The sequence below is a fragment of the Stegastes partitus genome, unplaced genomic scaffold (assembly GCF_000690725.1).
Source record: "Stegastes partitus isolate 25-593 unplaced genomic scaffold, Stegastes_partitus-1.0.2 Scaffold517, whole genome shotgun sequence".
NCBI lineage: Eukaryota > Metazoa > Chordata > Actinopteri > Pomacentridae > Stegastes > Stegastes partitus.
The window spans coordinates 111,704-139,065 of record NW_007578248.1 but is presented as its reverse complement, the minus strand read 5'-3'; the positions used below and the strand labels follow the sequence as shown (position 1 = coordinate 139,065).

General features: G+C 42.1%; 2 protein-coding genes across 3 annotated transcripts in view; one reads left to right on the top strand and one right to left on the bottom strand.

The window, feature by feature from the left end:
• Window positions 1–13,702, top strand: part of znf687a (zinc finger protein 687a) — a 15,200-nt gene extending 1,498 nt beyond the window's left edge. Inside the window, exons 2-12 of one of the 2 annotated variants that reach the window (XR_520415.1) lie at window positions 201–1,949; window positions 2,711–2,966; window positions 3,074–3,222; window positions 3,326–3,510; window positions 4,221–4,397; window positions 4,487–4,649; window positions 4,731–4,955; window positions 5,036–5,148; window positions 6,652–6,745; window positions 6,821–8,915; window positions 13,692–13,702. Coding sequence is in view for 1 of the 2 variants with exons in the window: in XM_008287737.1 (XP_008285959.1) it covers window positions 222–1,949; window positions 2,711–2,966; window positions 3,074–3,222; window positions 3,326–3,510; window positions 4,221–4,397; window positions 4,487–4,649; window positions 4,731–4,955; window positions 5,036–5,148; window positions 6,652–6,745; window positions 6,821–7,411 (3,681 nt within the window). In the remaining variant the exon portion in view is untranslated. Of the gene's footprint in view, window positions 1–200; window positions 1,950–2,710; window positions 2,967–3,073; window positions 3,223–3,325; window positions 3,511–4,220; window positions 4,398–4,486; window positions 4,650–4,730; window positions 4,956–5,035; window positions 5,149–6,651; window positions 6,746–6,820; window positions 10,798–13,691 lie in introns of those variants that run through there. The other variant, XM_008287737.1, reaches the window with a different exon arrangement.
• otoa (otoancorin) lies at window positions 11,383–27,362 on the bottom strand. Its single transcript, XM_008287754.1, has 24 exons — window positions 27,292–27,362; window positions 26,773–26,917; window positions 25,299–25,483; window positions 24,961–25,094; window positions 23,536–23,654; window positions 23,309–23,445; window positions 22,040–22,148; window positions 21,708–21,926; window positions 21,477–21,638; window positions 21,164–21,301; window positions 20,989–21,029; window positions 20,423–20,543; window positions 20,204–20,322; window positions 19,980–20,121; window positions 18,276–18,469; window positions 17,246–17,330; window positions 16,970–17,096; window positions 16,690–16,874; window positions 15,486–15,635; window positions 15,266–15,408; window positions 14,364–14,500; window positions 14,145–14,242; window positions 13,078–13,258; window positions 11,383–12,017 (listed from the first exon to the last, which is right to left on the bottom strand). Exons 1-24 carry the CDS (start codon window positions 27,360–27,362, stop codon window positions 11,935–11,937), a joined length of 3,225 nt encoding a protein of 1,074 aa, XP_008285976.1. The 3' UTR covers window positions 11,383–11,934.

Genomic DNA, 27,362 nt, shown 5'->3' with positions numbered 1-27,362 from the left:
ACTACAAAAAATTAGCAACTGCAACAAAACATCTTCCTGTCATTTGTCACTTGTTTATGTCATTTCTAGCAAGAAGTGACCAATTGGTCAAACAAAAATTCATCTTAAATCAAAATTTGGAATGAGTATTTTTACTTTAACCTCAACGTAGCTTAATTAATCTTGTATCCGTTATTCTGATTCCTTTGTTGCCTCTCCAGGTTTTGAGCCTTGCGCTGGCAATGGGGGACATGAAGACCCCAGACTTTGACGACTTGCTGGCAGCTTTTGACATTCCCGACATCGATGCCAAAGAGGCGATTCAGTCCAGCCCGGATGAGGAGAGCCGGGACGAGGTGAGGACGAATGCAGGCGAGGGACGAAGTGGATCTCCTTCGTGCTTCTCTGGACCCCCTGCTTCTCAGAGCGACCCTCCTGCTGTCAGCGTTATTGTGAAGAACACGGTGCGTTCAGAGTCTTTTGAAGAGGAAGACAAGTCTGTCAGGGGTAAAACGGACAATTCTTCTAGAAGCGACTCAGCCTCTCACGACTTCAGCTCACAGCTGAGTCCCAAACTGTCCACTGAAGCTTCCGCAGAGCCTCAGATTTCAAACGGTTTTGAGGAGTCAAAATCCAACATCAAGCCCTGGTCCCAGTCTTCATCTCTGAAGTCCTCACTGAGTGAGACCGAGGGCGATAAAGGAGCCGAACCTGGATCAGTTCAGCACACAGCAGATGTGATAAACAGCTTAAAGCCCCTCCTTTACCCCCAGCCTTCCATCACTGCTCCCCCCACCTCCTCGCCTCCTCCCTTGCTCAGCCCTCACCTGTCCCCTCCTTCCAACTCACTACCCCCCCTTTTACCACAAAATGGCAGCACGAAACCTGGAATCAAGCACATAATGCAGACGGATGATGACGACTCTGAACCCGACTTGGGAAGTCCGCTAGTCATCCAGGAGAGTCCAGAGCCTGCAAGGTCCTCTCCGCCTAAGTTTAAACGCAGAGCTAAATTACCTCCGGATCTTCTTGGGTCTCCTGAAACTAGTCCTGCTCAGACACCCACTAAACCCCAACACGAGGAGGACGGGATCAAGCCTGGCTCTCCTCCTTCTCCTCCTCAGCTTCAGAGCATCCAGGACAGCCTCCCCACCCTGAGCTCCACATCGATCCACGAGGAGAAATATCCCGAGCATGTGATCGATGAAAGAGACTCGCCCGAGAGCCCGCCGCCCAGCGAGACGGGCCTGGTCATCCCCAACAGAAGCAGCAGCCCAGCTCCGGATGTGAACCACAATGATCTCCATAACCAGGAGGAGCCAGCAGACACAGAGGAGCTGAAGGAAAAGGTGGCGGCAGATGGGGAGAAGTTAAGCAAGGATGCTGCATCTGCTAGTGTTTCAGAATCAGTTTCACCTCCACTGCGACCCCTCAAAGTCAAAATCAAAATGCCTACAGGCAGCATGGCGAAGACTGTGACCGGCGCAGCGCCTAAAAGAACCAGAAGAGCTGCTAGAAAGAGCGCGTTAAGTTCAAAACCTGCATCAGAACGTCACAACACCAGATCCAAACTGGTACAGTCGTCTGCAGCGAAGATGCTCCAGGATGCTGCGTCGAAAACCAACAAACCAAAAGTTTCCGCCACCGCAGTGAGCATCACGAAAACCGCAGCGCTGCCCTCCGTCTCGTCTTCCAGGTTGACTCCGGGCGCGATCAACCTCCGCAGCCTCGGCCAGAAAACCATCCACGGCGGGATGGCGCTGCCGACACCTTTGCCTCTGCTGCCTCCTCAGGCCAGCAGCCGGCCGGCCTCCATAGTGAACAGCACCGGGGCGATCATATCCAAGAGCCAGACCAACCTGGTAGAAGCCTTCAACAAGATCCTCAACAACAAGAACCTGCTGCCCTGCTACAAACCAGATCTGAGTGCTCCTCTGCCAGCGGAGTGGGGCCTCTCGCTTCCTGTACAGGTGAGATGTGCAGCATTTTTTTTAAGCAAAAACGTCCAAGAGTCCCTGATTCCAGCTGCTGAAACCTGCTGCTTTTCAATATTTATCTCAATATGTTAGATTTTACACAACACAGCGATTGCGATGGAGCTGCAACAGTTAGTCACCATTAAATTAAGTCATCACCAGTTGTTTTGATTATCATTTCCCCAGTTGGAGTAATTTTTTTAAGGGGGACAAAAAAGTCTAAATTCTGTGATTGCAGATTCTTAAATGTAAATATTTTCTGGTTTCTTTCCTCCTTTGACAAGATATTTGCCATTTATCGTCAACTCTTCAGCCAGCATGTGTTAGTGTTAATATATACTTTTACAATGACAGTGAAATCTTGTTAGTTTAAACTTTGACAAGACAAAGAACCTCCTTTTTTTTTTTACAGCACGAACAGTATCAAAAAGCTTCAAATAACGCTTGTTAATTCAAAAACGTTTACGACTATGAAACATTGAGGTTTTACAGTATGTAGAAGGTTCATAGATGCTATCTGTTGCAAGAACTGAATTCTGAAGTGTCAAAAATGTATAAAACAATGTTAATGTCATAAAAAAAATGGACAACTACTTTTAAAAAAATCTTTAAAATTCTGACAGCTTCTTAATAAATGGCCGCCATTTTAAAGTGTTTTTTTTCTAAAAAGTGTATGGCCTATAAGTAACACTCACGCCACATTTGACGCTTGTACGACAGTTAATCAGCTGTAATTCTCATCTCCACATCCGCAGGGTTTCCGCTGTCTGGAGTGTGGCGATGCCTTCGCCCTGGAGCAGAGTCTGGCGCAGCACTACGACCGGCGCTCGCTGAGGATCGAGGTGACCTGCAACCACTGCGCCAAACGTCTGGCCTTCTTCAACAAGTGCAGCCTGCTGTTGCACGCCAGAGAGCACAAGGAGAAAGGCCTGATCATGCAGTGTTCACACCTGGTCATGAAACCGGTACCTGTGGAGCAGATGGTGGGCCAGCAGGAGCATGTGGCATCCGGTTAGAGAGCGTTTCTTTTCTGTTTCTGCACAAGTGTTTTTTTGTTGTTGTTGTTGTTGTTGTTGTTGTGATTCCTCTTTGATTCCTCCATCTCTTGTCCTTTTTAGGTAAGGCCACGCCAAAGCCAACACTACAAAACAAGAAAGCAGAAGCAGCTCACGGCGCGAGTCATAAATGTCCTGAGTGTCTGACTCCGTTCGGCAGCAAGGAAGAGGTGGCCGAGCATTTCCAGGAAATCAAACCGGCACACAGCACTGTAGGTCTTCTGTGTGTGAGGGGGGGAAAAAAAAGAAATCTAATTTTATTTCTTTGTGACGAGCTCCAACTAAAATCCTCTGTTTCCTCCTCGTGTCCTGCAGCCGTGCACGGACTGTTCTCCTCCCATGCTGCTGCCCAACGGCTGCAGTTCAGCGGCTCACCGGCGAATCCACCAGAGCAGCCCACCGCACGTCTGCCCGGAATGCGGAGAGACGGCCAAGCAGACGCTGCTTCGAACACATCTGGAAGAGACCTGCTTGCACTTTTCCCGCCGCATTGGTTACAGGTTGGCTACTGTTTAACCCTGAGCAGTTACTGCTTATTTGCTCCTGTAGCATTTTTTCCTCACTATGGGCTCATTTTTTTAACTGCTGTCCTGCACCTCCTACAAAACAGCATGGCTACAAGACAGAGACCTCAGACATGTTTTCAGTGCTGTAGAAGAAAAATAAATTAATTTCTAAGAATTTTTCCAGGAGCCCCCTGGTGTTAGCAGTACAACCTCTACAACCTACTGTCCACATCAACATCTAGGAGGATGTTTCACCATGCTGAATGTATCCACCAACAACTTGCTCGTCTGCTCACTGTTTCTGAGCCATGCTACATTTATTTTATTGATCCAGTAGGTTTTTTTTTGTCTTCTCAGTCTCTCTGCTCTGTTTAAACACTGCATGTAGTTCAGCCGTAAAATCCTGAATTTTTTTCTGCGGACTTCTGGTCACAGCTGAATGGCTTCTCAGTTGTGCTGAGGAGCGCAGAAATTTTTTGGTTTTTACAGAATTTGGTTAGCGCAGATGGCTTATTTGTGGCGAATTTTAAATAAGACGTGTAATAAAGTGATTCTGACAACGATTTTAAGCTTAAATTTGCTAAATTTTCCATTTTTACAGTCTCATAAGTGAGTAATTTTGCAGCTCAGATGGTTAATTAGTCTGTACCGTTATGCTAATCAGGTTTCTCTCTCTTTTTCTTTTCCCATTTGTCTGTCTCCAGATGTTCCAGCTGCCTGGTGGTGTTTGGAGGCCTGAACTCGGTCAAGTCTCACATGCAGCAGGCTCACTGTGACATGTTCCACAAGTGCCCCAGCTGTCCGATGGCCTTCAAATCTGCACCCAGCATCCAGAGCCACATCTCTGCCCAGCACCCGACGCTAGCTCAAGGACAGCCAATGTACATACATGTGTTGCATATGTGCATGTACGTACCCGGGCGTATTGGATTCCTTTCCATCAGCTGACCCTGTTTCTCTTTGTTCACAGGCTGATCTATAAATGTGTCACGTGCGACACCGTTTTCACGCAGAAGCCTCTGCTGCACACCCACTTCGACACGCATTTGACCAATCAGAAGGTGCATGTGTTTAAATGTCCGGAGTGCACAAAGCTGTTTTCTCAGAGGAATTCCCTCCTGGACCATTTCAAGGTACATCTTTGCTGATATGCTGTTTAATGTACATCAGTTAGCTCCTGATTTTAAATTTTTTTTCCTGCCATGTTCTCCCAGACCCACAAGGCCTCCTCAGTGAAAGAGCCGCCGCCTTCGTCTCCGCCCGCCTCCTCCAGCTCGCGGCCTTCGGAGAGCTCGGACGGAGAAGAACTGACGCACGAAGATGAGAAAGTGAAGACGGAGAAGATAAAGCGTCCGTCGTCGTGGAACTGTCTGTCGTGCCACACGCGTTACACGGACCAGGAGGACTACATCGCTCACATGAGGGAACAGCACGGCAAGGTGCGGGACGCCACCGTCGCTTTACCGTCTGAGATGTGCAGTTTAACCGCAAATACGTGTGTGTGTGTGTGTCTTTGCAGAAGCTGAAGAAGTTTCCCTGTAATAAATGTGAGAACTCCTTCACCACCCCCTCCAACCTGACACGTCACATCAGAGATAAGCACAAAGCCGCCAGTCAAGGCCTCCAGTGCCAGTGAGTATCTCCCACACTTGATCCTGGTTTGTCCAGATGTTATCAAATTAATTAAAAAAAAAAAAAAAAAAGTAATTCACCCTCCGAACCCCAAAACTTGTCAGTAGATTAGAAAGGCATGATTTTTCTTTTTTAAAAATTCGCCACAATAACACCATTTATCAGAGCGAGAAACTGTAAAAACAGGATTTTCAACTTTCCGATGGTCCCTGAACTCATCATTTTTTACTTTAAAGGGGATCCCGTTCAAAATTTTTGTTCAAGATTTAGTGTTAGTTTAGTATACCGAGTCCCACCGAAGAACCGACTCAGCTGAGACCAACAGTCATGTGACGATATATTTGGGGGCTTTTCGGCTGAACTGCAGGCAGTGTTTCCACAAATTAAACATAGTTGATCAAAAAAATAAGTAAATGGTGAAATATCTTTCTGAAATTGATGTGCAGAGTAGTGTTAAAAAAAATCTAGTTTGTAGAGGCTGTGGAAATGTAGTAAAAGTAATATGTACAGTCTGTAGAGCGACCATTCCTTTTTCCTGTGTTGGTAACACACTGTAGGCACTTGGGAAAATGTTGTACATGTAACTCAGAGATATACTTTTTGTGTGTGATTTGTGGTGTTATAACTTAGTCTTAGTGCATAAAACATATTTGTGACCTCTGTCTACTTGTAGTCATGGTTGTTCTGTTTCCATAGAGGTGCAGGACTTTATGTTGGAGTGAACAATGGGACCACAGTGAGGGAAAATGTAACGGGAGCAAAGCAATGTCCAGACGCTGCTTGGATTGTATTTGTGATACTTACACAAAACTTAAAAAGAATAATAATGATCAGATTGCAGCACAACAAAAACTGATCATTTTGGATTATATTAAGTCTGTTGCAGAGATAAAAAACGTTTGAGCCACAGAACACAAAGCTTTCATACTAGTGTTTTTGTCTTATTTTAGAAATCAGTCAAAAACATTTTAAAAGTTTTTGTCTCATTCAGAAGAAATTGAAATTAAGATTTGATTTGTCAAAATATGATTTACTAAATTTACTAAAGCTGCCTTTTTAGTCAGGCTTTTGGGTGTTTGTTTTTTTTAGGATTTTATTAATTCATCACTCCATCAGAACTAATTTCATTTATTGATTTCTCTGTTCACTTATTGACGTATTTTATGTTTATTCAATGTTTCGTTTATTGTATATATAGAAATTTGGGCTTCATTTTACCCTTCACCTATTTATCTATCCATCTATATTTTAATAATCAAGCTTTTATTTTATCTTATTTTGCTACATTTTATCTGTTTCCTCACTGCCTGCATGTGTTATTTAGGATAGAGCTTCCTGACTCCTTCATTTGTGACATGATGTTTGTGTTGTTTTATTGCATTTTTATTCCTTTTATCTGTAAAGCACTTAATTTGTATGAAAAGTGCTCTGTAAATAAAGTTTGATTGATTGAAGTCCCGGTAATAACTAAACTAGAGGAGAGTAAATTTGTGTATTTTGTAGGTTTTGCACTGACGGGGAGAAAACCTTCAGCAGCAGAGTGATGTTGGAAAGACACGTCCTGCTGATGCACATCATGAACCCGGACACGTCGATGGTAAGCCACTTCTTCTTTGTCTCTTAAGCAAACAGGAGGACATGTTGTCTTGAAACACTGTCGTCACGGTCACAGGAAGGTGGAGACGAGGCCGACAGCTCATCGGAACCAGACGGCGGTTCGGTGGCTCGCCGGAGACGGAGAGGAGCCGTGAAAACCGAGCTGGACGAAGAGTCCGCAGACGGCACGAGTACGGTGAAGAAGCCGCGGCTCGAGACCGCGCCTGAGTCTGGGCTTCGCTGTGCGCCCTGCGGCTTCACCACCGAGGACCAGGCCACGTTCCTGGAGCACATCAGCCAGCACAGGCGAGCAGGCTCGGAGGGCGGCGGCCTGCAGTGCCTGCAGTGCGGCGCCTGTTTCACATCCACCTCTTCCCTGTCGCGCCATCGCTTCATCACCCACAAAGTGAAAGATGCCTTCACCGACGGCCAGCAAGCCCCCGGCCTGCACCCGGCGCCCTCCCCGGCCAAGAGCAGGAGCCACGAGGACAGGAGCTCCCTGAACGGGTCGGCACCGGCGTCGCCCTCCGGCCAGCCTGAAGACGAGGGAGCGCTGGCCTGTAAGGTGTGTGGTAAACACTTTGAAAAGGCCGCAGATCTGAACACACACTTCAGAACTCACGGGATGGCTTTTATCAACGCACGCAACGCAGGAAAAACTATCTAAGGTGGCGAAAAAAAGGGAAAATCAGTGTCTGGAGGTGATCAAAGTGCCTTTTTATTACTAAACTCTCACTAACGTGGGAGTTTGTCACCTCTGCACTGATTTAACCAAAGAGTTTGTCTTTTGAATACACTGTAAAACAGTCAAATGTGATTTTAGGGCTGCAACTAGCCGTTATTTTCAATTCGTCTGTTGTTTATTTTCTCGGTTATTCAATTACTTGTTGAAAATGTGAGAACATTTGTCAAATAACATCTTTTAAATGTCTTTGTTCAGCTTCCTTTCATTGAGGAAGAACGCAACGAGGAAATATTCACATTTAAGAAGCTGCAATCAGAGAATTTAGACATTTTATTCTTTTAAAAACTAATCGATTAATCCTTGAAATTCTAAGATGCTTCTCACTGTTTTGGACGAGCCTTAACCTTCTTACACTCAGGATCTAAAGTTGCGTTAGCGCTCAGTAACGATGAGATCGGAGCTACTTCCTTGACTTCCACGTGCCTGCAGAGTACCGTAAACGTTGCAATAATCCAATCCTGCTGCGATCGAGACTTCCGTTTGGATGAATGTTGATGAACAGCTATGGAATGTGTCTGTTTTGATTTCAATGTTTTCACTCTGCTGAGGAGATTCTCAAACGGTAATCTGGTTGTTTTAGTGAAAAAGTCCCTGTTTTTCAAGTTTTGTCTGGTTATATGTTGACTCGGGTACTTTTAAGTAAGTTTTAACTTATTGCCTGCCATTTTCCAAAGCATTCAGCAGGCTGCAGAACAAATGACGCAACTGTCCGTTGGGTAAGTTCAGCAGCTGCTCTTACCACTTCTTTGCACCTTAAGCTTCTTGTTCTTGTTTATCCGTTGCAGTCTGCCTTGTGAAATGAGCTGTTTTCACATTTAAAAGTCTGGAGTTTAAAATGACTAATATCAATGTGACTACAAGTTCATTTACTTTCATCTAAAGCAACCTACACCTGAGAGTAGATGCACATTGTAGAGCCATGCAAGGTGCCTGCCTGAGATTGGGAGGAACTTCAGGTTTGGCGTCTTGCCCTTCGACTGTGGAGGGATCGAACCTGCAACCTTGTGATTACAGGACAACCCACTCTAGTTGCTCTGTGGCTGTTTGGCGCCGCTCACGAGGATTCCTGTCGGATCAGCAACAACTCAGAGCTTCATTTAAGGTCAAAATTCACACCACTTTTCAGATTGTTTGTGTGTCTAGACACCCTGATGGACCTGTGATGAAGTCTGGATCCAGACTTTTTCTGGGATCTCGATCAGGCCCGACTCTGAAACCAAAACGAGCCATTTGAACGCAATAGTTTTCAACTGCATTTGCCTTCTCTGGCTTCACCTCCAATCTGGCACGGGCTGACTGCTCTGGAACTTGAGTCAGTATAGAGTTCCTCATCTCTGTCTCTCTTTGTTTGGCCTCCTCTCCTTGCTGACTATTAGATTCCCCGTGTTTTGCCTGCAGCTGTGCCATCCTTTGCCGCCTCTAGTTTGTCGTCTGCCATTGTTTATTACAGTAGTAGAGACCTAGAAGAAGAAACGGCATGAGATAGTAAAAATGCACTCCTGCAAGTGACCAGGCCCTGGACCAACCACCATCTTGGGGTAACTTTAGCTAGATGGTTTTCCATCTGGTTCCAGTAAAATAACACGTCTGGAAAGCAAACCTTCTCTGCCTCCTGCTTGCTGCAGCTTCGAGCGAATATAATTTCATTAATTAAGATATCTAGAATTCCGTTCTGACTGGTTCCTGTTTAATATCCCTACGTCAGTCTGACTCGTTTAAACTTAATCGAAGGTACCTGGAAACGTCATTTTGGTATGAGACCAGATGTAGTTGAACATTCTGGTATTTTTGGCCTTTGACGTTGTTTTGAAACATGCTAAGCCTCCTTCTGACGTACTACGTAGTGGGTAATATGTATTTAAGGTTGACACCGCAGCAGTTGGCTTCTGTACATGAAAATGAATCTACTTGCCCAAGATGGGTTAAATTTCTTGTCACGTTCACCCTGACGTTGATTCACCACTGGGAGACGGACACAATGAGGCAGTTTTGTTCCTAAATTCCTATATTTTTGTCAGATTCCTGTTCAGTTGCCTCACTCGGACGTCTGCTCCACTAAGAAATATAATTTTGCATAAATCCCATCACGTCACGCGTCTTCACTGCCAGGTGTTTGATGGTGGTGTGTCTGTCCATCCTTGTAAATGTTGTTGTCATTGATAACCAGTCTCAGGAATATTCAAGCATCTGCAGATTGATTTTTTTTAATTGACATGAATGCGGACCAGCGGCTCTCTGAAATCACTTCCATACAAACTGCTTTGGAAAATGGTGCGCAATAATGTAACGTTTTAGACACTCTATATGGGGTGAAACTTTCAGAAATTAGTGAAATTTTAAATATGAAGTACTGTATTTACAGATTTATTCCATCTCAGCGAGCAAGAGATTTACAAAAAGTATGAATTTTGTTTTTTGTTTTTTTTGTGTTTCGCTTTAGGAGATGACTGTAAACAAAAGATCAGCGTGTATTTATTATGTCTGTTCCTTATGTTTTCCTGAGAACGCAAGAGTTGCTAAACAGTGAGCTTCTTTGGCGTTTGACACTGCCCACAAACTTAAAACCATTGTTCTACAGAGCTGAGTACAGTTATATGTTCACATGTTTCCGTATGTGGACAGGGATCAGGTTATATTGTTATTATTATTATTATTATTATTATTATTATATCCCTGTGCAATGCCATTTAAATGTGAAAGATTTTAAGTTGTGTCACTTCTCAATTACCTGCAAACTGAACAGAAGAGTTTTTCCTTATGTAAACAATCAAAAACAAATACTTTAGACAGACAATGTTCAAAATTAACTGCACTAACATGGTTATAAAAGAAGTTGTGAACAGCAGAACTTCCTCAGTTTTGGACCGATGGACTGGGTCTATCTATACGTCTACATCATGGCTCCACGTGGAAAAGAATCTAACGGAAAAATCTGATTGCAAAACTTAACAAAGACGGAAAAGGATGCAGGAAGATCAACTGAAAATCAGTGAAGCACTGTCGCGGAGTCATAGTAACACTGATCAGGGCTGCAGTGGTCGTCCTCCTACAATGACTCCACAGACAGTCAACTACTTTCACAATCCAGCTGTGAAAAACAGACAAAGGCAGCTGCTTGAGACTTGGCACAGGGGTTATCAGTGGAAACCAGAGTTTCTCAGAGAACACTTCAGAACATCTGTGAATGGAGGCCAAAAAAAAACATTTCTTCCTCATCAGCACTAAACAGAAGCCTGGTGAATGTTGGAGAACATTCTTTGGTCAGATAAGACCTAAATAAATGTGTTGGGCTCAGATGGAGTCCAGATGTTTGGTGTGAACCTGACCAGGACCACCACAGTGGATGCATCGTCCTGACAGTGAAGCACGGAGGTGGGAGCATCATGATATGGGGCTGCATGAGGACAGAAGGTGTTGATGACGTTTATAGATGAATGTCTGAGGATAAACCAGAATACTGGCTGACTAGATGGAAGAAGAGGAATATTCCAGCAGGAGAACCATCCAGAGAACAAAATCGCACAAGAGTTTCTAAAGAAAAGGTGAAAACTAAGATGTTTGACTTTAATCTGATTGAACACATTTCTGGTATTTCAAAGAGAAAGCTCGAACTTATGTTTGCATTATTGGTAAATGTGAATTGTTAGAAATAATGCAGCTGTTAACAGGTGATACAGTTTTTAATAAGTTGACATTTAAGTGATGTTGCACAGGGCCACACTCACTCCTGTTGTGTTTCTGGTAGCTGTACACCAACAATGTGTGTAGACAGGGTTAATATCTATGCATTGTATAGTTCAAATGACTTTAGTGTGCTGTAGTGAGCGATGATCTGTGTGTGTGTGTGTGTGTGTGTGTGTGTGTGTGTACCTTCTCAGGAGATGATCTAGTGCTTTCACAAACATGCTTCTATTTATCTGTTTTTGCTTTTGACAAACTGTTTCTAACCAAATGTTTATAATGAAAAAAAAATATTAATAAAGACACTGGCTTTCACTTGCTTGTTTTGTCTCCATGTACCATTTGAACAGTAAGTATGCAGGTTTGTTTATAATTTTTATTGAGTTTGTCACCTTCCACCACCACATCTTGAATATCCAAATATCAAACCCATGCAGAGGGCAGTATTGTCAAATATTAAATCTTCCTCTTGAGTCTATTAAAATATACTTTCTTATAAATATATAACAGGCAGAATATTGCATAAAAACTGAGCAGGAAAACAATCTGTACTTAATTGATTATGATGTGCACCGTAGCCTACAATCACACAGTAATTATCTTAGACAATGCATCTATACAAAACGTGTCCTCGCCACAAATAGGATAATTGCATGCTGTCACAAGTGTTCTATACGGGTACGTTTGACGAAAACGAGGCTGCGTGTGTGCGTTTAGCTGAAGCCGCTGCAGGTTTTGCTGTTGGATGTGATGCTCTTCTGTTCTCACAGCAGCAGGAAGCCCATGAGGAGAACCAGAGCGGGTTTCACGAAGGCCGCGACCCCCTCGACGCTCAGCGAAGGAGCTCCTGGACGCGACAGAATACAAAGAAAGTTAGAAGGCTGGCTGTTTTAAATGGTACGTTACTGTGTTCATATCCGTGCTTTTCTAACGGAGGTGGGACGCATCAATCAGGGCTCAAAATTGTATTCAAAATGTGTTGTCGAGGTGTGAAGGTATTTTCCCCACAACCATCGATATCCATTCAGCCCCGACGAAAGTTAGTTTTACCAGTTAAAACTATGCAATCACTGATTTTTGGCCACTTAACACCTTGTGAACCCAACGCTACCATACTGAACCCCCTTTTAGTCTTCTAAACTCGAAAGGTTTGGAAAGGCATGTTTTCTTTTTTAAATGCCTCCCAAATTACACCATTAATCAGAGCCAGAAACTGTTAAAAGTAATATTTTAGACTCTGACAGTCCTTGAACTCATCACGTGTGCGATTCTATTAGGAAAATTCAAATCTAAGCTTAAAATTGTAGATTTTCATTAAAATTAAAACACTTTATTCCTCATTTTTCATTTAAAATAAATCATTTGCACCAAAATTCCGCAACTGTGCAGCCACGCCTCACTTCGCTGTGACCAATAGTCTTGTGACCAAAAATAAATAAATAAATAAATAAATCAGCGGTTTTTCATTTGGACTGCTGGCTGCATCTTCAACCAGCTTTAAATTACCCAACAAGACAGACTGATGTGAACTTGTCATCAATCCAATGTACAGATATTCCAGATATTCACATATAGAGAACAGAAATTCAACCTTCACCGTCTTGTAGCTCTGTTTTTGGTCTCCACCAACAACTCCGGAGGTAAACGAATGACTTTTATCTACCAAATGCTGCACGGTGTTCACCAGATATTCACTGTTTGGTGTGGAGGAAGTAGTGTGCTGTCGAAGGGGGGAGTGTTTGGCTAAAGATGCTTTAATAGGAGCACTGAGAGTAGATTAAAAAACTGTAAAATGAAGGACGCACAACTAAAAACTCACTATTGCACTTTAAACCCAGGATAGCTGCACATCCTCCAGGTAAGTGCATCACTGCCATCTGATAAGCAGAACTAGTGTGTCTTCTTACCTGCCATGATGGTGGTGTTGTTTGGTTCCTCACCAGACCCGTCATCAGACCCGTCATCAGACCCGGTTTCAGCCCGTTCGAGGGCGTTGCGTTGTTCGTCTGTTAGCGCAGCTCGCTGTTGGACGGTCAACATGGCCGCGTTGTCGGGCCCAAGACTGCTCAGCTGAGCAGCAGAGAAGGCCTGGAGGGAAAACAGTGAGGAAGTCTACGTTAACTGAAGTCAAGATGATAATAGATGCAAAAAATAGTCCATTACAGCCCTGCGTGCAAATGTGTAGTTGGTGCTGTCATGTAATGTTGCATACGCAGTGTTCACAGGCAACATTTTATTTGTATGAGGTCGAGATGGAGCTGATTTAAACTGTTTAACTGCATTTTAGAAAAACCTTTTGCCATTTTTTAGTAAAGTCCCAAATATGATATCTGGAAATGCAGGAAGAATATTTATTATACTATTATTATTTCTAAGTTTTGCATCTCTTGGTTTTTAAAAAACACCTAGAAATTAACCTTGAACCAAAAAAAAAGACTTGAATTATTTTTAAAAAGTTGCTCTTAGAAAGCTGAAGTTGATAAATCTTTAAGAACGATAGTGTATAAAGACTTGGTTTGAGGGAAGAGCGTCAATAAAATAACCCAAAAAGCTATGGAAATGTTTGCTGCCACCACCCTACTTCACATCATGATGTTGCCACCACCGTGCTTCACGTCATGATGCTGCCACCACCATGTTTCACGTCATGATGCTGCCACCACCATGTTTCACATCATGATGCTGCCACCACCATGTTTCACATCATGATGCTGCCACCACCGTGTTTCACATCATGATGCTGCCACCACCGTGTTTCACGTCATGATGCTGCCTCCACCGTGCTTCACGGTGCAGATGGTGCGTTTGTGATGATGTGCAGTGTTTGTTGTTCGTTTGTTTATACTTTTTTTGTTAAATAAGCCAAATATATTGGCCATGGTTGAATGTTATAAAGCAATTTAAGAAAAACAAAACATGTCTAAGTATCTAAGAACTTAACGACACTTGAGTAAAAGCTGTTTTCATCACTTACAGCAATGTTTTCTGGTGGAATCAGCGGGATACAAGTCTTAGAGAGAAACGGGAGGACAGAGGGGGGCATAGAAGCCAACTCTTTTCCAGTCAACCCAGCTGAGGGACACAAACAGATCATAGTTAATTAATGAAGCGTAGCTTCTCCATCAGACAGTGGTTTCCAGGCTTTTTTCAGGATTATGGGCTTTGTTCAATTCGTGAGCAGAGGAACTCTTACCCAGGAAGTTGCCTAATTCGGATACTTCCGCTTCTTCCCAGGTGCTTGGATCTCCTCTCGCAGACAGGACAAGAGGTTTAACCTTCTCCAGAGCTTTAAAGGAGCACCGGACATTTTCCATTGAGCCCACGGCGTCCCTGTAAACCAACATGAAGACGTTGTGTAGCAAGGACACCAGCTCACTCTGCAGCTTCTAACATGCAGTTGCAGAAAAAGCAAGCTGTGTGCGGGAATGTTTTTGAGTACTGCTGCATAGATATAACAGAGACCAGAGGTTAAAAATACTGTTTGAGGTAAGTAGGTGAGCACTTTTAGCTACATGAGACAAAAAAAGAATTTCACTTTCAACCTCTGGATGTTTATTTGCTCTTGTGGGCTCATTTTTCACTTTAATATAAAGTCCTGCACCTCTGTGGAAATAGCACAACTATTAAGAAGGAGAGAGAACTCAGAAATATGCTGTAGGAAACAGTTATAAGGCCATAAATCATAAAAAAGACACATTTTGATAATCACTCATTAATTAAGGAGCACTACTGAGGATCTACACACTGCAGGTATTTAACTATTTACATTTTTACAACCTCTCTGACCTTTTCGCTCAACTCTGCACATCAGATCAAAAAAGATGTTTCACCATGCTGAGTGTATCTTCCAACAACCTGCTCCTCTGTTTACAGTTTTTGAATTATGCTGCATTTATTTTATTAATCCAGTAAGCCTCTCTTGCCATCTTCTCACTGCCCTGTGGAAACACTGCCTGCAGTTCAGCTGAAAAATATCTCCGGAGGTTTTCTGGGGTTTAGACGATTAACTGAACATGAATTAGTCTCTGAGTATAAGAGACTGGAATTGAGGATCAATAAATAGAATGAGGGATAAGTTGTTTATGGCGCACAGACCTGAAGGCAGCCGCGTTGAGCTGGTTGATCTCGTCGGAGTTCAGGCCGCAGATGAAGCAGTTCAGAGCGACCATGTGCGAGGCTCCCATCTGCTGAGGTTTCAGGTCCTCATGTTTAGCGACAGCCTTCCACACCGACTCCATCTGTGGACACACGAGTCGAGTCGTCAGTTCGATCAGTCTAACAGTCGGCAGCACTCGCAGCTGGTTTCATGCTTCACCTGTGAGTCAGTCCAGTTACAGAGGGCGAGTTCCTCCACAGCGTCCAGAGAAAGAGGAAGCTGCTCCAGGTCCGAGTTGGAGAAACCCTGAATGATACACCCCAGCTGCAGGACGTCATCCTCGGTCATCTGTGACACCGGGCCGAACGCCTGCACAAACAGAAACGTCTGTGAGTCCAGAAGGTTTGTGCCACATTCGAGGTGATGTGTGTACTTTTTCATTACATGAAATGTGTTGGTGAATTATGTATCCTGCATCAGATCTCCTCAAGGAAACACACAAACAGAGGAGAGGTGACGTGTGCTCAGCTGTTCTGATGGTCAGTGATGCCAAATACAACTTCATAAACTGTCTAGGTGAGTAGCTAAATGTAGTGATGCTGTCGGTGGGAGCTAATACATGCAATTAGGAGCTCAAAAAGTTCATTATTTTCATTCTGGATTAGTTTTGTAGCTGAAATTCATCATCTGATATTAATCTAAATGTTGCATGTTTTACATTTGGACTGTATGTAAATTTATAAATGGTGTAAAAAAAGAGGAGGGTTGTTAGTGAAAAGTGATGTTTTAGGAAAAGCGTCACACCTCAGATTTGTGTTTATTACAGTCCCTCCTTCATAAAAATAACTTTATTCCACATGCCTTCTTTGAAAGAAATTAATGCCAGAAACACATATCATTGTGAATTGTACAACATTTAAAGTATTGAGAAGCATCTTTTGATCTGAAAACATCTGTGGGCACTTGGAAAAATGATGCACGTGTTGATTCCTTTTTTTTGTTAAGTAATCAAAGAAATTTAGTTTTTCCTGTTATTATATTTAATGGGATTAAAACTGTTCTCTCTCCTTCTCGTCATGGTTGTTCTGCTTCCATCGAGGTGCAGGACTTAATATTGTGGTGAAAAATGAGCCCTCAGTGAGGACAAATGTGACCGGAGCAGAAAACTTCTTGAGGTTCAGACGGTTAAATAGGAAACTGTTTAGATTTGTTAATGAATTTTTACATTAAAACAAGTATCGCTTCAACAATATTGTATAATACTGAGATATTAGGAGGGAATGTTTGTTTTGAGTCCATTGAAAATAAAGTTAGTTCGTTTTTCACAAAGCACGCAATAAGCTAAAACTATTGGAAGTAAAATTTACTAGAAACTGACTCTCTCCCTGAATGAACAGCTCCAGGATCAGTTTCTGCACTTTACCTCCACTGCTTTTTTACTGAGCACAGACAGCTGCTTTTCACTGAAGTCAGGAATCTCCTCAAGTGTTTCCAAACCAGCCAGGAAAGTGTCCTTTGACATCCTGTCCAGCTGCTCTGGTGACCAGAAGACGTTGTCCCTCTCCAGGTCTTCAATCACAGCCAGGGTGGGTTCAGTGATGCTGTCGGCTGGGACGCACAGTGAGAAGGTGAGAAACTGAGATGCACAATAGAATCGTCTCTGATGGGCTTTTGTATTTACACACTAGAAGGCTTTTCCTCACCTGCTCTCTTTCTACGGACTGCGTTAGACGTGCCGGCGGTAGAGAGATCAAACAATTTCTTCCTCAGGGCTTTTGGAGGGTCGAACAAATGTGACAACGTGTAAACAATGACGTCCTTCACTTCAGTCTGACAGACACAGAGAGGAAAAAATATTGTAAAGACTGAACCAGAACACATGCATGAATCAGGGAAGTCAGGATTTCCCTCTCAGGTGTAAGTTATTATGGATTTATTGATGCAGGATATTATGAGCTTCATGTAGGAGAGACACAAACTGTGTTGGGCAGAGCAGCGATGCCGTCATCATCCAGCAAAGGACACAGTGACTCCACGGTCTCAGCCGACCAATCACTTGGTTTCCTGCAGACAATTAAAACATGCATCAGACTCTTAAGGCTCATCTCATTTCTCTAGCTTGAAGCTTCTTTGTCCTCTACCTTGTCTTTTTCCTTTCAGTATGTACTACAGCTGTTGTTATCCAGTACGTACTGTGCCTATAAAAAGTTTTCCTGTTTTATTGCTTTTCAACATTGAATCGTGGTTAATATATGTTGGCTTTTTTGACAAGAATTTATTAAACTGCATTAGCTTGTCCTTCAGGATTTCTTTATACTTTGCTGCATTCATTTTACCCTCTACATTTCAACGCCTTCTAGTACCTGCTGCTAAGAAGCATCATGATGCTGCCGCCACCGTGCTTCACATCATGATGCTGCCACCACCATGCTTAACGTTATGACGCTGCCACCACCATGCATCACGGTGGGGATGGTGAGTTTGTGATGATGTGCAGTATGTGATGTCCCCCACATTAGTGTCATGGAGAAGTGACTTTTATAAAATATCACAGTTTAAAGCTTAAATTTTGTACATATTTTGAGTTTAACAGTGCGTCATACAGGGTTAGTTTAAGGACCCCTGGGAAGTTAAAAGTCTGTCTCTGATAAATTAAATCATTGTGGTCGTCTTCTCGTCTCCTCTTGGCTTCCCAGTTGAACTGAGGAGTGTAGAAGGTTTTTTTGTGTGTGTGTGTTTTTACAGAACCTGTTCAGTGCAGAAAGTTTATCTTTGCCAAACTTTAGAACAAGACATGGAGAATTAAGGATATAATTCGGATTTGGATGAAATGTCAAGATATAAAATTTTTCCTCAATTTGTTTATCGCCTGTTACCTTCACTCTTCTCACCTCGAGTCTTAAATGGAAGGGACTAAATTGTGAGGAAAGGATGTACAAACTGAGAAATGAGCATTGGGTTATATGTCTTTTTGTAAAAACTCCAGCGTCCACTGCGAGTGTGTCCTACCCAAAATTCTTGGTGACCAGCGCCATTATCTCCTTTCTGTAGCGTTGTGGAATGTGCTGGCAGGAAGCCATGGCCTTGAGGCTGGAGTTGAGGACGTCGGGAGCTATGTTGGCTAGTTTGGAGGGTGGTAACTCGCATAGGAATTGTCCGAGCTTGGACACACTCTCAAAAGTCAGTTCAGACAAATCTTTTTCCTGCAAGCACACAGTAAACATTTGAGGCTGCTGCACAAACCAACCTGTATGACGTGAATATGACTGTAACAGCTGTGAACAAAAGTTTACATACACTTCAAAGACCGTGTATATCATGGCAGTCTTGAGTTTTCAATGACTTCTATAGTTTTGAATTTCCTATGATGGAATCATTGAAACACAAGCGTCTTTATCACAAAAGAAAACAAACAATCATGCATTTTGGTTCTTACATAAATGTGTTATAGGTCTACTGAAAGTATGACAAACCTGCTGGGTCAAAATGAACATACAACAACGCTAATATTTGGTTAAGTGTTCATTGCTCATTTTCATCTCAACCAGGCACTTTTGGTAGCCGTTCTAAGCTTCTGGTTCTATCTTTGATCACTCCTCTTGATAGATTTAGTATTTAAACTGAATTTATTGGCTTTCTGACACAGTCCACAGGTTCTTGGTGGGGTTTAGGCCAGGACTTTAGGAAAGCCAGTCTAAAACCTTAATCCTAGCTTGATCTAACCATTTCTTTCCAACTTTCATGTGTGGGGATTGCCTTGTTCGAGCTAACAACTGCCTCCAATACCAACCTTCTGACTGACGATTTTAGGTTTTCCTGAATAATGTGGAGGTAATCCTCCTCCTTCATTATTACATTTACTTCTTGTAAAGCTCCAGTTCCACTGACAGCAAAACAGCTCCAGAGCATGATGCTGCCACCTCCATGCTTGATGGTAGGTTTGGTGCTCTTGGGGTTAAAAGCCTCACCTAATCTCCTCTTAGTATATTTGTGATCTGGACACAGCTTCTTATTCATTGCAGACCTGTTTTTGACCATCCTGACCAATCGTCTCTCAGCAGCAGGCGATAGTTTTCTGTGTTTTCTTCCTGATTGTGGCAGCGACACAACTGTACCATGCGAGTTATACTCACAAAGAAGTTGCTCCCACACATGATTTTGGGATCTGTAGCTGCACTGAAACGGTTTCAAGTTAGTTTCTTGAAATGTGCAAGTCAGTGATTTTCTTTTTTTTTAGATCATTGCTGACTCGAACAGTTCAAGGAACTAACTTGAAACCGTTTCAATGCAGCTACAGATCCCACAAACGCTGACAAGAAGTTAGCATTTGTGGCCGAGTCTAATGAGTGGATCAAATGGGTCCTATTTAAATTGGCTCAGAGGAGTCAGCCGCTGTAGTAAATTGCAATCATTTACAAGAAGAGACAAAGAGAATTGAGCACAGCTTTCTACAACATCAAAGGCTGCTGTGTGTACATTTTTGACCCAGTAGATTTTATTATGTTTCCAAAAGACCTACAATAAATCTATGAAAGAACCAAAATGCATGATTGTTTTTGTGACAAATGCGCATTTGTTTCAGTGATTCCGTCCTAGAAAATTCAAAGTTATAGGAATCACTGGAAACTCAAGACTGCCATAGTATACACGGTCTTAACAAGTGTATGTAAACTCTTGTTCACGGCTGTAGCTATGGTATATTTCTGTGTGTACTTGGGTCAGGCAGCGCAGAGCTTTCTGTGCGAGTGCAGGACGGCATGGGGAACGAAAAGGCACTTTGCTCAGGTTGGCAATTTCCAGCTTGTCCAGAAGGGTTGGACAAACAGAGTCTGGCAGATCCTTCACCTTCTTAGGTCTGGAAGAAATGAAATGAATCAGATTTCAGCGTTTGTTTCCACACATGATAAAGTAAGATAGCTAACACACTGTTTGCTTACGGCAGGTGAAGAAGGAAGAATATGTCGATCCTGTCCAGCTCATCTTCGGTGATGGTTTTGAAATAGTTGCTTCTCTCTTTCTCCAACTTTGCAAAAATCTTTCGGGCAGCACATTTGGCCTGTAAAACACACAGTACGTTTTATATATATACATATGTACACTCAATGTACATGTTGTATTTACAGATAACAGTGTGTCTGCGCTGCATGCGTCAGTACCTGCATTTTGGAGACCCACTTTTCATTCTCTACTATGCCCTGAGCCATGTCCTGTACGTCACGGTCAGCAACTTCGTCAATCATCTTACAGGTTACTCCCTGAATGAGGGAATGCAGCTTCCTGTCTCGGCAAAGAATATTTCAGATGTTAGTCCTGGTGATTTATGCCAAGTTTTATATGATATGTTGAAACTCACACTGTCACCAATGTACTGACTCAATCTTTGGATTTGTTGGGTTTTCCACAGATGGCTTTGTTGTAAGGTAACACTGTATGTTCTTAACCATAACATTTAAGTTAGTCAGGATAATTCGTATTATAGATAATTTTGTAGAGTTTTAACCATGGTATTTAAATTACTCGTGTAAATTCACATTATATTTAATACTGAGTGTAATAATGCTCTTAACCTTAATGACTACACTTGCTAACGTTCATCTTGTTTCTCTGTTGGTCAGAACTTTAGCCCCATGGCTGTTGTTTTAAATGTGATGTAGAAATAACAGCGACTTGACTTGATTTGACTAAAACAATTTGGGATTTTGTCCCCAACTGTACATCTCACCGAAACGTTAGCACAAGCAGCTTCTTCACCAGTACTGCCGCCTATGTGAAAGACAGCAAAGAAGGAATCATGGCACCACTTTGTGAGTAAAATCATTAAAAATGCTAACGATGTGTAATGTGAACCGTAAATGAAACAACAGCTCTGAGATAACGGAGGTTTTTAGAGATGTTACCTGCGACTGAGTCCAGACGTCATTGTCACTTTTGCTCAGAGAGGTGATGTTTACTTTTTTCAGCCTTTCAGGAGACAGGACGGGAAGGAAAGGGCCGGACAACTTCTCCACCAGATCCGAGATGCTCATGTTTTTCATCTACAGGGAACCATTGAATTCTTCTAAAATTATGATTATTGTTTATATGAATTACATTTGAGATAAACCTGTGTGTTGTTCTGTCTGTATTTACGGATCAGTCTTGCATTTCTTCAGCCTCCTTCTCCAAGAGACAGTAGGTATCTGTCGTTGGTCTTAATCAATCCTTGCTTACCTGCTCCAGCATGGCCTTCAGTTTCCCCTTCTTCGTTTTTCGGGTCAGACCCGCTGTGTTGTTCAGGATGTCCTTGGCTTTCATTTTCTTGATTAAACAGCGTGGCAAACCTTCTGCTATCGGCTTAAGGGCTTCCAGGTCCTCAGGCGATGCGTCTTTACACTAAGGGAAAGCAGAGTAAGATGAGCATCAAACAAAGGGAAAGCGATCAGAGTCAAGTCGTCGACTCACCTTCTTGCCGCCCAGCTGTTTCTTGACCAGAGTGCGTAGCTGTTTCTTCGTCCATTTTACGCTTTGTCCCAGTTTCTTAATATATTCCCTAAGTTTGTCTGTAGGGATTTCAGACAATTGCTTGGGAGACAGCAGGCTCAAGCTCTTGTTCAGGACGTCAAGCACAGACTGAGCAGCGGGGGAATTTGACATGAAACTGTTGACAAGCCGTTTCTTCACCTTGAGTTGGGACAGAACACAAAGAGAATAAAGAGAAACGACAGAGACTCGTGAAACATGTGACCTCCCTGTCTGGAGGAGTGTTTGGGTGAGTATGAGCCAGTGACAGATACCTTTTTGATTAAGCGGTTGTCACATTTATCAAGCTGAGCGAGGGCTTTCTTCGTGTCGTTAGGAGTCAAGTCTGGAACATCGTAATTAAAACAAGCCAGCGGCCCGAGACTGTGGACGGTCAACAGCAACCATTTAGTGAGTCCTTGAAGTTTTCTCGACTTTCTTTGATACCACATACACACATTTGTATACAACAGAAAACCCCTGTATAACATTACCAAACTGTCAAAATATTCAAAGTGGTATCAAGAGTCAGCAACTGCATTATTTCTAAGTTGAACAGTAAAGTATTTCCTCTTATAACCAATCAAAAAGAAATACTTTAGAAAGACTATATTGGATATACAGGCCCTATAGTAGAAACTCAACGCAACTGACACACACGTTTAAAAAAAAGCTTCAATCAGCCTAACTGTATTAACATGGTTGTAAAATGAGTTGTGAGCAGCAGAACGTTTTCAGTTTTGGACCTATGGACTGTCTGCATCATGGCTCCACATGGAAATCGATTGTCACATGGGAGAAAAAAATCTGATCGTGAGGCTCCAAAAAGATGGAAAAGGATACTAGAAGACCAGTGAGCAACTAAAAACCAGCGAACCACAGTGTGAGCAGGATTCGGGCGGTCCAGAAGGAGCCACAGTAGCTCTGATCAGGGCTGCAGTGGTCGTCCTCCTACAATGACTCCACAGACAGTCAACTGCTTTCACTTTAAAAACAAAGGCAGCTGCTTCAGTCTTGGTACAGGGCTTATCAATGGAAACCAGAGTTACTGTGAAGCTCAGACAGTGTGAAGGACGCTTCAACCTCTATGGAGAAGAAGAAGAAGAAAATGGAAAAGCCCTGCTTGCTGTTTGGTATAAAATTGATTAAAAAAAAATCTCTGCAGAAATTTGGTATCTTTTATGCTGAGGAGGATTGAGTCTGTCATCCAACATGAAGGTGGACATAGAGTATTGAAAAAATAAAATGACTTTTGTTGCATTGAGTTCCAACTGCAACGCCTGCATTTTTAATATAGTATATCAAAACTGGAGGTTTTACAATTATTGTAAGGTCATACGGTGTCGGTGTGTCTGTTGTATACTGGACAGCAAAGTTTTTCTTTTAATAACTCAAGGATTGACATTTTAAACCACTCAAAACACAATAATATGCTCATCCTTTTCTGTTTTGTTACGAAATTACATGAAAATAAGTTAATGTCCTTTTCCATCATAGGCCTGATTTGTTTCGTTTTAATGCACAGCTCATGCATGAATACACACTTTTCCATGTCCTCAGCGACGTTGTTTCCCTTGGAGCATTCTTTAAATTTTCCAAGGAACTTCTTTCTCAGGCTGGGCTTCATGTTTGCTTTTTTCATTTTGGAGCGGAAGCGGCCTGAGCTGAAAAGCTGGCACATCTGGAGGAGAAAGTGAAGGAAAGTTTTAATTTGATTGTTTGCTATTTTTAGTTTCATCAACTCTTGATGCTCGTTTTCATGCCCGCTCACAGTTTCCTTGGACGAAGAGTCAAGATCAGCTGGTTGTACGGCGGAAAGGTAAGAGCCCATCATGTCCATCGCTTCTGAGCTCAACCACTGCTCTGAAGGTTTGCACCGACCCATTGGCACTGCGAAATAAACGATGCACATCCATGTAAAAAAAACCAACAGAAATGAAGCAGGAAGCAAGGCAGCCCTTTGTATTGAGTGTAAAGTGTCTTGGTGTTTGCTGTGGTTTAGTAAATCCTGATGTCCCAGCATGCTTCATACTGGAACTATGTAGTGCTTAGCGTGGTCACAGACATGCCAAATTCAGATTTAAAGTACATTTTTATTTAACCAAGACATTTCATCTGACTGGAAAGGACAAAAACATGTGACAAAAGACAGCAGAACATTGTGTCAAAGATGTTTGGGATTTTTTTATTTTATTTTATTTTTTTAAAAGATTTTCAAGTTATTTTATCTTGTTAATAACAACGCCCCGTCCAAAATGATTCATTCTCTTTTGATTAAAAAAAAAAAGTCAAATAACAAAAATGTAATTAAAAATGATCATAAATGTCTCAAACACAATGTCTTGCTGTATTTTGTCACTTTTTACATCAATTACAGCTAGAAAAAAATCTATTTGATGAACAAAAATTCACGATAAATCAAAATTTGCCATGTGTATGTGGGCTTATCTGTACATACTGTGTAGTGCTAGGTATTTATTTATTTTACAGTAGTAGTACAGCAGTGAAATCTGAAAAAAAGACATTAAATTGCATATTAACTGCGAGAAAACTGCTAAAATTATAAAGAGAAAATTTAGATTTTACATTTTTTTTATAAATGACAATTCATCCTTGTTTATAATATTTGACTGTAAAATATACTTTTTTTTCAGTTTAAAACAAATATTTTATGTATACTGACAGAAAAAAATCTGTGTATTAGGACTAAAGAATGGTAAATATCTGTTTCTTTTTAATCAAAAACTTCCCGTTTTGTTGTTGTTACAGGTAATATCTGTAAAAATGGCCAAATTGTCTGTAATGTTCCCATCAAAAATATATGTTTTTATAAATACTAATACCTTCATTTACAATTTGTGGGCTCAAAATTAAGATGTTTTGCGGCAAAGAAATAACTATTTTACAGATATTTACTGTTATTTTCATTGTTTTTACAGTTTTTGAACATCATAGTAACCCTTGCTGCCGGATTTATACAGATTTTTTTAGTGTATCTTTCTGTCTTTTTTTAAATTTTTTTTTTTACTTTTTCTGTTTAAATTGAATACAGATTTTCACATTTTCACATGGAGGGCACAGAAGTCTCCTTAATGTAAATCAGAAAATCTTTGAAGACATAGTTAAATGTTCTGGTTGGAGCATGAAAACGAATATAAGTCCGTGTAATGATAATGCAGACATGACGGTTTCTTACTTGATTTGGACTCGGATGGAGGCTTCATGGTGCACTTGGAGTACTCCTCAGCGATCTGCTCTTTCTCCCACTTGGACACCTGAGTCCTCTGGTTCTCGGACATGCTACCGTACATGTCCTGTAATAAGCTCATCCTGGAAACGACAGAGGATTTACAGATTCAAGAAAGACACAAGAAAGATACTAAAAAGTACAGGAGCTAACAACGAGACAAAAAACTCAATGATAATAACTACAGTAAAGACCATTTAAAGACTAACGTAAAAGCAGCTACATTCCAAACCAGCAGCAAAATATTTGACAGTATTTTTTTAAAGCTAAAACAACTGCATGCTCACGTCTCTTTCATGTTTTTGCCGTCCACTTTGGAAGGAAGGTCCAGTTTTTTCAGCTGGAAGATGGGCTCAGCAGCCCACTTCACTGCATCGTAGTCGTCTGCATCGAGGCTGTTTTCACCCTGACCGGTTACAATCATCCAGGCCGCCGGGGCCACGAACGCTCTCAGGTAGCACATAGACGGCTCCTGGGGAGTGAAAACACAGGCATGGTTAGACTGCCAGTGAGTCAGCGGCAGTCCTTCATCCATGGATTGAGTTGTTTTGTTTTTGTCTTTGTACTGACAGAAGAGGTTTTCATCCGCTTGGCCGCGGCTGGAAGGTTTCTGACGATCCACATCCTGTGTTTCTAATAAGAGACAGAAAAGAAAAGACGTGATGCAGTAAATACAGCAGTGAGTACATCCCTACGCAACATCACTCACATGTCAGATGATTCAGAATTCTATCAGCTCACAGTCATCGCATTAAGTTGAACATTACGTTTTTGCTCTTATGTCAAATTAAAAGCTGTTTAGATTTACTATTTTTAAAACACCGGTCCTACAGTAGAAACTCAATGCAACAACACGAAGACTTGTTATATTTTCACTACTTCATATGCTCATGTTTATTTCTGATGGCAGACTCAAGCTTCCTCAGCATGGAGGACAGCAAATGTCTGCGGAGATTTTCTGCTATTCTTCGTGGTGCATCTATAAATGTCATCTCTCCATCACCTTTTACACTCATGCAGCCCCATATCATGTTGCTGCCACCTCCGTGTTTCAGTGTCAGGATGATGCATCCACTGTGGTGGTCCTGGTCAGGTTCACACCAAACATCTGGACTCCATCTGAGCCCAACACATTTATCTTCATCTGACCAGAGAATGTTCTCCAGCATCCACCAGGCGTCTTTTAATGTTCTTAAGCAAAAATCTGACTGTTTTGCACCAAAGCACAAGCAAACTTTTTTTTTTTTCTATACAGGTTCACTCTATGCCATGTTTATCACACTGTCTGAGCTTCACACTGTCTGAGCTTCACACTAACTCTGGTCTCCATTGATAACCCCTGTACCAAGTCTGAAGCAGCTGCCTTTGTCTGTTTTTCACAGCTCCATAGTGAAAGTAGTTGACTGTCTGTGGAGTCATTGTAGGAGGACGACCACTGCAGCCCTGATCAGTGCTACTATGGCTCCTTCTAGACCTCCCGATTACTGCTGCAGCTGTGTTTCACTGATTTTTTGTTGCATAGTTGCATAGATGCAGCTCATAGGTCCAAAACTGACAAAGTTCTGCTGTTTACAGTTTGTTTTATAACCATGTTCATGCAGTCAGACTGATTGGAAATCACAGGTGGACTCAGTTTAGATGAGATGATCACAGGTGGATTTATTTCTGAGTTTCTCCTTTTGGGCCTGAATTTTCAATACATTCTTTCTAAAGTGTGTGTTGCACTCGTGTGTGGACGACTGTGTTTCTGTGTATTCGCACCATTTTCTCTGAAACGTCCATCGGCGGTAGACGAGGTGGCTCCTTGTTTGCGTCTTTGTCTCCAGTTACTGAAGCCAGGACATGAAGGAAAATGGCCTGAAGCTTGTCGTACTGCTCTGAGCTCATGTCGTCCATCGGCACGCCACTGGGAAAGACAGCACAGTGGAAATTAAACTGGTGAGTGGGAAGTTTTAAATACCCAATGCTTTGCTTGTTGATTTATGCTGTCCAGGAAACTGTTTTGTAGCTCTAACAATCCAAAGGGGCTTCAGGAAAAGCAAGTGTTGGTCCAAGAAGTCTGTTTAGTTTCTGATTGGCTTTTTCTTTTAGTAGTTAAACTGTGTTCCTCTAACACTGTGTTTTACTGTCAAATTTTTTACTGCACAAATAAAAATTCACAATAAATCAAAACTCAGCATGATTATAAATCATTTGTTCTAGATGCAGACAATTCCCAGTCCTCAGTCTTATGTCACTGCTCTGAACGACTGAACCAAACACAAAGCAGATGCAAATTACCCGTTTTTGAAGATGGCCGCCAGCAGCTTGGCGTCAGGCGCAGCGACTCCTGTAACAGCAACCCTCCACAT

Excerpts from the sequence above, each read along its gene's own strand:
- otoa (XM_008287754.1), bottom strand. The coding sequence starts at position 27,362 with ATGTGGAGGGTTGCTGTTACAGGAGTCGCTGCGCCTGACGCCAAGCTG. Across the intron at positions 25,484-26,772 it reads TGGACGTTTCAGAGAAAATG|GAGCCGTCTATGTGCTACCT; the intron begins GTGCGAATACAC and ends TTCACTCCCCAG. Across the intron at positions 12,018-13,077 it reads CAACACCACCATCATGGCAG|GAGCTCCTTCGCTGAGCGTC; the intron begins GTAAGAAGACAC and ends TGTCGCGTCCAG.